Source organism: Mycetomoellerius zeteki, unplaced genomic scaffold (genome assembly GCF_001594055.1).
Source record: "Mycetomoellerius zeteki isolate Tzet28-1 unplaced genomic scaffold, Tzet1.0 scaffold272, whole genome shotgun sequence".
Classification (NCBI taxonomy): Eukaryota; Metazoa; Arthropoda; class Insecta; order Hymenoptera; family Formicidae; genus Mycetomoellerius; species Mycetomoellerius zeteki.
In genome coordinates, this window is record NW_017257252.1 from 7,120 (window position 1) to 19,044 (window position 11,925).

Consider the following 11,925-nt stretch of genomic DNA (forward strand, 5'->3'; position numbering starts at 1 on the left):
TCCGGCGCAGTTGTTGTTGGAAAAAAACCGTCGTTCGGTTGTGTCATGACGCTTGACTTTCTGTATGGAGATATTCAATAAATGGAATTATACAGTAAGACTCTCACCTCCCAGTAAATCTCTAAGGACGCATCCTAAATCGAGAGTAACAAATAAACTGTGGTCACAAGGCTAGTAGAAACACAAGTCTAAGTCAAAGGAGAAAATTAGAGTGCACATACGCAAAGGATCCCAAGATCTCGCACAACAAGTGCATCAACACGGTCCTTCGAGTCGGATTCTGTGAAAGCTATAGGTATTACTGATATCACGGAATTCTATCATTAAGGTACAAGGTAAAACGCATCCAAATCTATAACACGAATATTCAAGTTAAGGTTAAGTAAAAGCCTAGACAAGGTAAGAATCATCCAAGTCATAAGTATATTGTATCATTACCAGTTGCGTGGTTGCCTGTAGAAATTGAAATATAATTTGTCGCGTACGATAAGCTTAAGCAAAGGATTCAAGTCAGCAAAGTTGTGAGTGGCCATAACCTCCAAATAGAATCACGCGTAAGAGTTAAACCTTTGCATTCACAATGGCTACACTGACGCTAACGGAAGCAAAAAGCAAAAGAACTCACATAAAGGCCGCAAGCACACGCCTAAAAACCTTTATAGAAGGATTCCGAATAGAGCAGGGATCGAAACATGAAATTACAGAGCGCAAACGAAAGTTAGCAGAATTATGGACACAGTTTGACGCGATTCAGTCAATAATAGAAACTTTCAAAAACTCGGAACCAGATGCCGCCAAAGAGGTTATTCTAGCACAACAAGTGCAGCAGCGCGAAAGTTTTGAGAGTTCTTATTATGCCCTTATGGCATGATTTGATGCTACACTTGAACGATTTGAGCAACTGGTAATATAGGCAGCCCCGCCCCCCGTAACTAATCGCTCAGCTAATTCCAGAGAAAACCGAGTGCGTCTTCCCAAAATAGATCTACCGGTCTTTTCAGGATCCTACGAAGATTGGTATTCATATTACGATACCTTTGGAAAATTAATTCATGCCAATGATAATTTAACCACTATAGAGAAGTTCCATTATTTACGGTCATCCTTGAAGGATAAAGCAGCTGAAGTAATAAAGTCCATTGAGACCACCACTGATAATTACGAGGAAGCCTGGGCGGCTGTAAAGGAACGCTTCGATAATAAAAGATGGATAGTTCAGAGACACATCAGAAGCATTTTCGAAGCACCAGCTATTACTAAGGAAAATCATACAACCTTACGCGAATTGCTGGATACCATACTCAAGCATAAGGGCGCTAAAGGCGCTAAAAAGGCCGACTGAGTCGTGGGATGACTTGCTTATCCATATAATTGTCTCCAAGCTGGACACAGTTACCAACAAGGCATGGGAGACGACTATCGTAGACGCTAACCTTCCTGATCTAAAAATACTAACCGAATTCTTATCAAGGCGCTATCAGGCTTTAGAAGCGATAAATAGTAGGTCTAGTGCAAGCCAAACTAGTAAGTCTCTTCAAATACAAGGTAATAAGCTTAAGAATCCTTCAGTCGCAAATATTGCTACAAGCAATCTTGCATGCACATTATGCAAAGAAAGTCATCAATTATATCATTGTGAAAAATTTGTTAAATTATCGATGGAAGAAAGAATGAAGATAGTAAAAAAAGCACATCTTTGCCTCAATTGCTTAAAATCATCATCTCATAAAGCTAAATTATGTATGTCGAGTTGTTGTCGCAAGTGCAGTAAAAAGCATAACACTTTGCTTCATGTTTCCAATACCGGTAATTTAGAACAAATTGCCGCCTCTAAAATAGATTCCACAGAATCTAGCAGTTTAATTCCTGTCTCCACTCAGTGTGTTTTGAGTCATCTCTCTTCAAGTATATTGCTTTCAACAGCGGTCATTCACACCCATGCCGTGCCTCGATAGTGGATCGCAAATGAATTTTGTGATTCAGGAATTTGTTAACCGATTGAAACTTGAGGAGAGATCACTTACTGTATCCGTGGCTGGAATCATGGAGGGAATAATTCACGCAAATAAGGTTGTGAGCGTAAACATCAAGTCGCGTTTCAATAATCATCAAGAAAAAATAGAATGCGTAGTATTGCCAAAAATAACTCATTTGCTACAGCAATTTGTGCCCATCCACAATGTAATGATACCAAGAAATATAAAGTTAGCCGATCTCAACTTCAATATACCGGCCAATATTGATATGTTGATTGATGCGGAGATATTTTGGATCATACTTTGTGCAGGTCAAATTAGATATTCTAAAACTCAGCCAATTTTACAAAAAACACATTTTGGATGGGTAATCTCGGGTTGCACTCCGAATGTTACCATTAATTCAATGCCGAGTATAAATTGTCATGCCATTGTATCGGATGATCTGAGTTTGTTACTTGCTAAATAGATTTTGGGAAGTCGAACACGATATTACTGCCCCTCAGCGGTCGGAAGAACAACGAGTGTGTGAAGAGGTATTCCTCAAAACAGTAAAGCGCAATGAAGAAAGACGCTATATAGTAAATTTACCTATCAAGCATGGGGTAACACAAGGGTGTTACACCCCTTAAACATGAGTTAGTGCATATATAAAAAAATACGTATCTCTCTCTTATTATAAATAGATCCTCTTGCAGCGTTGGACCAACCATTAAAGCATCGTTCAGAGAAAAACCAGTACCAGTCTTGGACGATCCATCGAATACTACCCTAAGTTTGGTAGTTGTACTAGCTCCATTTTTTACCGCATGATGAGATAAATAAAATGATAGAGCTCGTGCTCCTTGCTTGTTCGTGATTTACTTCATGCATGTGCCCCAATGCGTGATATTATCTCTTAGATATTCTCTTAGATTTATATATTATTAATAATCTCTTAGATTTTCATGTTTAACAACATATTTCACGGAGAATCAAATCGGGTCGGCACAGTTGTGAAGCTTTCCTCGTTAGTAAGATTCCGTATCTTCAGGATTGCAATTACTGCTGATGTAAGCAAAATATATAGACAAGTTTTGGTTAACCCGGATCAAACCTCGTTGCAGTGTATTGTGTGGAGAAACGAGATCGATCAACCTATAAAGACCTACGAGCTAATGACAGTCACGTATGGTATCTCATCTGCGTCGTTCCTGGCGATCAAAGCATTAAGAAAATTAACAGAGGATCATGCTGTACAATATCCATTAGTCCAAAATCGCACTATGAGACTTCTATGTCGACGATCTTGTTTCGAGTGCTGACACCGTGGAAGAAGCATCTCGGATGAAGAATGAATTGATTCAACTGCTGCATGAGGGAAAGTTTGAATAGAGGAAATGGTCCTCCAACGAGCCGTCCCTACGGGATAACCAACATGATCACCTTAGTCGAGAATTCAGCTTATCAACAGATAAGAGTACAGAAATGAGGGCTTTGGGCCTTACATGAGACTGCTCATCGAACTCGTTTAACTTTTCTAGTATCGGTCATCTCTCTTTATTGGAGAAACCCACTAAAAGAAGCATTTTAGCGCGGATAGCATTGATATTCGACCCGCTTGAATTGCTAGGCCCAGTAACCGTAGTAGCTAAAATAATATTGCAGGAACTCTGGAGACTCAAATCGGATTGGGATTGTGGCGGCAGTAGCGCCAGCAAATAGGCCGCCCGCACACACGGGCGCCGCGAATCAAAAACCAGGCGCAGCAAGTTTTCGCGCAAGCACTACGCGGGCCCCGTTTTCTCGCGAGTGCTTGCGTCGAGCATACCGCGAGTAGCGTAACACAACCCCCAGGGGGCGAAAGCGTAAAGCATGTACTCACGCGAGAAACTTACCCCGACGAAGGATAAAAAGCCTGTCGCGACAATGGCCCGACGCACAGTGTTGCGAAAATAAAAAATGTGGCCATAAATCTTATTTTTGTTACAATATTTTTTATTCAGTACATATTACAAATATACTGTTACTTAAACTTATTTTAATTCATATTTGTATCTTATTTACTTTTTTACTTCTTGTTTTAGTAACTTTATTATGTCCTGCACATGTATTTTGCTATGAGAAAGTTAGCTGTGCGCTATTTAACGAAATATTTACATATTCTTATTACATATCCTATATTACATATTGTTAACTAATATATTTTAAAAATAGTTATTTTGTTACTTAAATAATAATAATAATAATAATGTAGGCGGCAATCATGAGAAAGAACTGTCGCTCAAATGACATATGGTTGTTCTTTGTATGATTGTTCTTAATATATAATCGTTGTAAAATAAAGTAGATATATACTTGAAAATTGACAAAAGCGAGATAGAAAGTTTTAATGCAGTTTAGTGCAGCGACAAAGAATAAATCAGTTTCAAATAAATCAAAAATTAACATTGAATAAAATTAATTTGCAATTGAAATGAATACTTTTCTTTATGCAGATCTGAATAAAAAATATACTTTTTTTAATTTTTTAATTTTTTTTGTTTTCTTTATATTATAATTTTTTTATTTTTTATAATATATTATCTTACTTATCTTCAATTATTACATCTGCAAGTAATTCAAGAACTTCTTGAGGAAAAGAATCAGTTTTTTTATTAACACTTCTTTTATAAGACGAAATGACAGGATCTGAGGAAAGTAGAAGTCTTTTGAATAAATCTTCAATCGTTGCAATTTTAGAGCATTTTTTTGTACGGAACTCCCTCATATCTCTACAATCTTTGTTTCTGGTTTCTTGAGCTTCTTCAGAAAGCATCCCAATCGGTAAAATTGATGCAGATACAATAATAGCACCATGTAGGAGTAACTTATGTACAAAAGCTGGCATGAAGTACCAGTTGTACAAATTGACATACAATTCAGCTGTCTCATAACAATATTTACCGAATTTCTGCTCATCTATTGCAAAACCAGAAGATATAGTTCTCAAAATTACAGAGAATCTGTTGATAAGAGTATCGTCTATTCCAGTGATTTCGCTGGAGGTTTTAAGTAGTAGTTTGGCAAAGAACTGACGAGCCATATTACCATTATTAGTTGTCCCGCTCCCTTACTTTGGAACATCAACGATTAAACTCATTTTATCCTTAAAACCTGCTTGAACATGTTTTTTCTTTCTTTCATTTTACATTTATCATTTTCAATTTTTACTTGCCATTGTTTTATCTCGATTCGATATGAGATATGGAGAAGACATTCAAAGTATCTTATCTAAGAATGAAGAGGGGAAACACCGAATTCCAAAGTTGTCTCGTCTACTGGTCGATTAGAAATAATGTCTAATTTATTCATATCTTTTGGAGTAGCTCCACATATGTAACATGTACAAGTGGACTTTTCTGTGAGAGCGCTCCAGACTTTTCCGTCAGCCATAGTTAAAACGAAACAGCATTTTACTGTTAACTTCACAGGATCAGAGACAACAATTAGTATCTGTTGTAACCTTGTCCTACGGTGAGGTTACGCGAGCACGAGGGGTTCCACAACGAAGTAACTAATAATCGAGTAAATTGATAAGCTGTTTATTCCGGTTATACACGACTAACCCTCACGTAACTCCTGACTCGATCGATCGATCGATCCCCCCCCCCGATTTTTTTCCTGGGACAGTGCCGTAGCGATGCCCTGTCCCCACAGTCCTCCCCGTTAAATCTTCTTGTCGTATCCGAAGCGCTGAGGTGGAACGCCTGCATTGATTCTGGTTGATCGACGGGGTCCTAGTTCCGCGGGTTGAACAACGGTAATTCTGCTTTTATCTTGGACATCCTCGTAAGGAATGTCGGCGTCATAAGAGTCCACCTGAGTTGCTGCTTGCGGATTTTCATGCTCAGGCTGAGGGACGATTACTGGCTCAATGTCGGTATCCGAGATGTCGTTAAGGTCAAATGCGTCGATGATTTCGTTTGGAGTGTGACGCAATTTGAGCTGATTTGCATGCACTTTCTTAATAACTCATTCGTTTTTAAGTTTGATCGTGTAGTTGACGGTGCCTAGTCGGTCGATGATTGTCGCTGGAGTCCAATCCCAATCTTTGTTGGTTTTGTATAGTTGGTAGTAGACACTTTCACCGATTGCGAACTCCTTCCAGCGTGCTCCGTGGGCTCGGTTGAACTGATGGGCCATTGTGTCGCGTTGAGAAGATGGTTGCTCTTGAGGGTGGAGCAAGTCATAGTACGGCCATTAAATAACTCAGACGGAGACTTATTGCCGAGCTTGTAGGACGGTGTGAAGCGGTACGCGGTGAGGAACTCCACATTGGTCACCCAGGCTGTATCCGCATGAAACTCCTCGCTCGTGGCAAAGTTTTCTGACCCGGAATCACCGCCGACATTGAACGCACCATCAAGACGTGCGAAACTTGCGGAACAAGTGCTAAGTCGCCCATCAAGTGCTGTCTACAACCGTGGCCGATCCCAACGAAGCCATGGTCTCGCATTCACGCCGACTACGCAGGCCCGGTCAACGGCGCCTATTATCTGGTCATCGTTGATGCTTTCAGCAATTGTCCAGAAGTCTTCAAGTCCGCCACAACGACAACCGTTAGGATCATCGAAATGCTCAAAGAGACATTCGCTCGGCACGGCCTCTGCGACACGCTTGTCACAGATAATGGGCCCCAGTTCACCGCACAAGAATTCAAAACCTTCTGTGAACAATCAGGCGTGGAGCACATCCTAACAGCGCCCTATCACCCTCAGTCAAATGGCAGAGCTGAGCGTTTTGTCGACATTCTCAAGACTGGACTGGGAAGGGCAATCGGAAATACCGACCAGAAGCTCCGAGAGTTCTGTTTACGGGTAAAGAATCTGTTTACGGAACTGAGGTGGAATGACGACACGATCGCCCTGGAAGAGGTAGTTTTGGCTGACGGTTAATGCTTCACGCTGGTCGAAGAATGCAGCAACTCCGGGATCACGAATCCGGTTGCGCTTCCGTGGCCATGAGGTGTTAATGAATTCAATGGCCTCCTTGAGTGTCGCGCAACGCTGCGTGGCCTCCTGGATGTCAGCAAATTTGATCGGAAGCAATTTTGCGGTATCGATTGCGAAACACTGCTCCTCCTTTTTCCCCTCTTGAATTGCTGCGATGACGGTTTCTTCGTTTTCTCGTGGATGCTTGGCGATGAGGCGAGAAATGACGTCAGCGTATCCAAAGCTTCCGGTATTGACATATTTGATGTCGAAGTCGTAGGCGAGTAAGGTCAAGGCATAATGTTGGAGGCGGCTTGCGGTGTAAGCTGGGATGCCCTGCTTGGAACCAAAGATCGAGAGGAGAGGTTTATGGTCAGTGTGGAGCTCGAATTTGCGACCATAGATGTATTTGTGGAAGCGTTTGACAGCGAACACAAGTGCGGTGGCTTCACGCTAAATCTGGGAGTAATTCTTTTCAGCCGCTGTGAAGGTTGATGAGACGTACATGATTGGATGCAAGGTTCCATCTGGAAATTTATGCAATATGTCTCCGCCCTTGCCATAACATGAAGCGTCGGCTGCGACCACGATTTTTTTGCAGGATCGTAATGAGTGAGGATCAGATTTGATGTAAGAATCTTCTTGAGTCCGTCAAAAACGTCCTGGTGCTTTTGTTGCCATTCAAATTTGGCGCTTTTGGAGGTCGTCAAGAGGGCCGCGAAGATCTTTGATGTTCTTGACAAACTTTCCGTAATATTTGGCCGCCCCGAGGAACGAACGGAGCTGGTAGATGTCACGCGGTGCCGGAATGGTCTGGATGGCTTGAATTTTTTCAGGATCCGGCTTGACGCCTTGAGTGTCAATAATATGGCCGCAGAAGAGAATACTTGATTGGGCGAATTCGCATTTTTCAATTCGAAGCTTGAATCCGTAGCTCTGAATGCGTTCAAGGAGGAAGAGGAGCTTGTCATGCTCATTTTTGTTACTTCCGTCAATGATGATGTCGTCGATAAATGCAAAGGCGCCTTTGAGACCTGCGAGCATTGTGGTCATGAGCTCCTGAAAGATGCCTGGTGCTGTCTTGACTCCGGGCTGCATGCGGTTAACCTGGAAGAGTTCCAAGTGTGTGTTGATTGTGAGCAGCTTTGCGTCGTCATCGAGCTCGAGCTGGAGAAAGGCGTCTGAGAGATCAATTTTGGAGAAGACGCAGTTGTTGGCGAGACTGGTGAAGATCTGATCCGATGTTGGCAGCGGAAACTTGTTCGGCTCGAGAAAATTTTGCCGTTTTTCTTTTTTATTACTACGATGCTGCGAACCCTGAGAACGTGATTGGTTTGTAAACTCCGAGGTGTTGTTGACGCTTAATTTCTTCTTCGATGGCGGCCATTGCTGCGAATGGAACCGGACGTCGTTTGCGGAAGATCCTTTGTGTGCCCGGTTTAAGGGTAAGTGAAACTTTTGTTTTGGTGCATAGACCAAGTCCGTCAGCAAAAAGTTGGGGGAATTTTGATTCAACCTTGCTCGCGATGTCGTCGGTAGATGGGTTACGGCTATGGTATTGCAGACTGAGGCAAGTGGGACGTTCCACAATCCGAGCTGCTCGATCCAGTCGATGCCGAGCAAATTGAGGCACGCTGACATGTAGCAGGTTCCGGTTCCCATTTTGTTGCTAAGGCTCATGGTGCACTGGAAGGATCCCCAGAGGCGAATTGAATGTCCGGATGCGCTTCCAGGTTGGATTATGCAGGGCTTGAGCGTAGGTTTGCCGAGTCTCTCCCAGTTGTCTTTAGAAATGATAGTGATGTCCGATGTTGAATCGACTTGAAGGCGGACATGTGCTCCGTTAATATTTGGTGAGACGAACTTGCGTTGGTTGGCATTGGATTTTTCTGTAATTTGATTGATGTTGTTCTTCTGGCCGGGATCTGAATTGCGTCGCTGTTTGCGACTAAATTTTGAGCGATGAGCGACCGCCTCGAAAGCTGAAACACAAAATCCGGTCTTGTGACCAATTACTGAGCAAGTTGTATATTTCTTGTCACGATACTCGCATTCTCGCTTCCAGTGGGTTTCTCCACAGTAATTGCGGCAGGGCGAAGGTGGCTGTGATGCGCTTTTATTGCTGAAGGAGCTTTGGTCGTTACGGCTGCGACTACCAAAGGATGGCGACTTCTTGCCACCTGGTGATTTGCGACCGTAGCTGTTGCGTTTGTGAACGGCGCTGACCTCTGTGGAGCTGGGTGTTATAATTGTCCCTTCGATAGTCGATTTGTCTTGCTTCAGGTTGATGAGGCGTTCGGCTTCATTGACAAGGTCCTGAGTGTGAGCTTTGGAACTGCCGCGCGGGCCGCATCGTCAGCCGCTTCAAGTTTGACGCTGATGGCGTCGATCTTTGTGAGTAACTTCTCGAGGATCAGTGAATCTCGCGGGCTTTTTAAGCCACTGACGAAAAGTAAGACCTTGAAGTCGTCGGCTGTGCAGTGAGCGACATCAAACTTCTCACCATGTTTGTTGATGCGAGCAGCGAATGTTGTGAAATCCTCGGTGTCTAGTTTTTTTAGGTTAAAGCACTTGTGTCGCATTGCAAATTTAGTTTTGCGATAACCGAACATACGTTTGAGTTTTTCAACGGCGTTGTCGAGTGTGAGTTGTGTTGGCTCTTGAGGCAGAACCGAGTCGGCGAACCGTTGATAGTCGGCTTGCGAAAATTTTTGTAACAGCAATTGAATTTTTGCAGCTGCTGTCTAGTTTCCTACCTCTGTTGTGAAAATTGTTTGATAACGCTTGTACCAGGATTCAAACGTCAGGTTCTTGTCTGGGTCGTAGGTGAATGCGACCATTTGCTCGGCGAGGTTCCTGGCTACGGTTGCAGCAGGCGCGGTTGCGGCAGATTGTTCTCGCTGTGTTAGCTGTATAATGAGTTGCTGTTGGGCCTGCATCTGCTGTTGTTGCTGGATAAGAACCATCTACAACTGCTGGCGGTCAGCCTGTAACTGCTGGCGGTCAGCCTGCATCTCGCTGATGAGCTGTGTGAAATATTTATCCATGGTGGTTTCAGGTTATGTTGCGTGGGTTGTAAAATCCTCGTCGCCACTGTTGTAACCTTGTCCTACGGTGAGGTTACGCGAGCACGTTGGGGGGTTCCACAACAAAGTAACTAATAATCGAGTAAATTGATAAGCTGTTTATTCCGGTTACACACGACTAACCTTCACGTAACTCTTGACTCGACTGACTCGATCGATCGATCGATCCCCCCCGATCTTTTTCCTGGGACAGTGCCGTAGCGATGCCCTGTCCCCACAGTATCAATGTAGAAATGCAAGACTGGATATACACTCTCTCATTTATTATTACGTTTTTGGTTTCTTTTATAAATTGTAAACGTATCGGGCTGCATAATCGTTTGGAGGAAGGTTGATTGTTTCTCCATAATATAAGTAATTGACCATCATCGAATAAAGTTTGTAATTGTAAAGGAACAAGCCACGTCGCAAACAGATTGTTGTCCGAAAACTCAACGTTTTCAGAAAATTTTTGTTGATATTGTGATTGTCCTGAACTTCCGTCGAATCCCCATTTCAAAAACAATTCTGTCCTTTGTAGTAATGAGAGATTTATTGAATCTATTATAAAACGGGTCGACAGACATTAGCAAGTCGCGATACAGTATGATCTAATAAAGATTGTAACCGAACTTCTGCGGATTTCTCTGTTATAATTATGTTCTCTGGATAACAAAGAGCTTTTGCATCTAATAATTTATGATAATTTGGATAAATATTAGCATCTCTGTCTTTAGCACCAATACGTAATGTTTGATACTGATCAACTGACAATCGACAATTAATAATAATTAGAGCAAGAGCTTCGTTTTCTGTATACGGGTGAATAATAGGAACCTTTGAAACAGAATTATTAGATTTATCTTCCAATAATAACTTCGCCATTTTTTTATTTCCTTCCTTTCGCAAACTCATACATGTGGCTGCAATTAATATATTAGACGAGTAAAAATTTGATACATCTGAACACTTTCTTCTTTTAGTGCGATCGCTACTCTCTTCATAGGAGAGTACGACCACGTGGAATATTATTTTGAGTTTCTTTATGTTGTTGTAAAAATAGAAGGGAAGGTGGAAGAGAAATTTTTTGTTCAAGCCAAGTATTAATTTTTAATACAAATTCATCAAAATTCTTACGACATTTACCTTGCTTTTTCTTTAATTTGGACAGGAATAAACTGACATATTTTCGTAAATTTTCTTTCACTTTTGAAGAACATTCTTTTATTTCCATTAATTCCAAAATATACTTCTGCAAATAATTATTATATTTATTTCGCGGAAGTTCTCGAACAGCTTCGACAAGTTGTTTATAAGTAAAGGATGTCATTATTAAAAAAACTATAATAAACCAAATCAAGAAAAGTGAATGTTTATATATTTCGATTCAAAATGCTTATAATCAATGTTGGAAGACTATTTGCTAACTACTTTATTTAATCGCATCAAATTTTGCTGCGCGCTACAGCTCAGCACAGAATACGGGAGCCATGCTATCCCACTCCAAGATATCGGCTTAGCATCGAAAAAAACAATACATTGACGCGCGACGCGCAACGTCTGACGAATAAACGCGGGACGGATCGTGCAGGCTAGATATGCGCACAATGTATTACTTAAGACCTTGCCCAACCTATAAATCACTGGCTATGATGTTTACACATTTAGGCCTCTACCCATACAATAGATATAGGTATTTTTGTTTAATCTACAAGTCAGACAAGAACATATATTGTATACGTAGTATACGTAGTATGCGTAGTATACGTAGTATGCGTAGTATACGTAGCAGCCTAAACGTACGATTGTAAACGTAACCATTAAGACTACGTTCCACTCTACATCCACAATGTTTTTAAAATTATTTCATCCTTGCTATTTATCAAACGATAAATGAAACAAGAACAAATAATGCTCGTGAGCATTGTAAGT

The 11,925-nt window shown here is 41.6% G+C and overlaps 2 protein-coding genes across 2 annotated transcripts; one reads left to right on the forward strand and one right to left on the reverse strand.

Moving 5' to 3' along the window:
* The first annotated feature begins 580 nt into the window (after positions 1-580).
* On the forward strand, positions 581-1,342 carry LOC108724074 (uncharacterized). Its single transcript, XM_018450234.1, has 2 exons — positions 581-865; positions 914-1,342. Exons 1-2 carry the CDS (start codon positions 581-583, stop codon positions 1,340-1,342), a joined length of 714 nt encoding a protein of 237 aa, XP_018305736.1.
* A 6,267-nt stretch (positions 1,343-7,609) lies between these two features.
* Positions 7,610-9,894, reverse strand: LOC108724075 (uncharacterized protein K02A2.6-like). The gene is made up of 2 exons (XM_018450235.1): positions 9,719-9,894; positions 7,610-9,263 (listed from the first exon to the last, which is right to left on the reverse strand). Exons 1-2 carry the CDS (start codon positions 9,892-9,894, stop codon positions 7,610-7,612), a joined length of 1,830 nt encoding a protein of 609 aa, XP_018305737.1.
* Between the last annotated feature and the right edge of the window lie 2,031 nt (positions 9,895-11,925).

Excerpts from the sequence above, each read along its gene's own strand:
- LOC108724074 (XM_018450234.1), top strand. The coding sequence starts at position 581 with ATGGCTACACTGACGCTAACGGAAGCAAAAAGCAAAAGAACTCACATA. Across the intron at positions 866-913 it reads GTTCTTATTATGCCCTTATG|GCAGCCCCGCCCCCCGTAAC; the intron begins GCATGATTTGAT and ends CTGGTAATATAG.
- LOC108724075 (XM_018450235.1), bottom strand. The coding sequence starts at position 9,894 with ATGGTTCTTATCCAGCAACAACAGCAGATGCAGGCCCAACAGCAACTC. Across the intron at positions 9,264-9,718 it reads AACCTGACGTTTGAATCCTG|TTCCAAAGCTCACACTCAGG; the intron begins GTACAAGCGTTA and ends CCCGCGCGGCAG.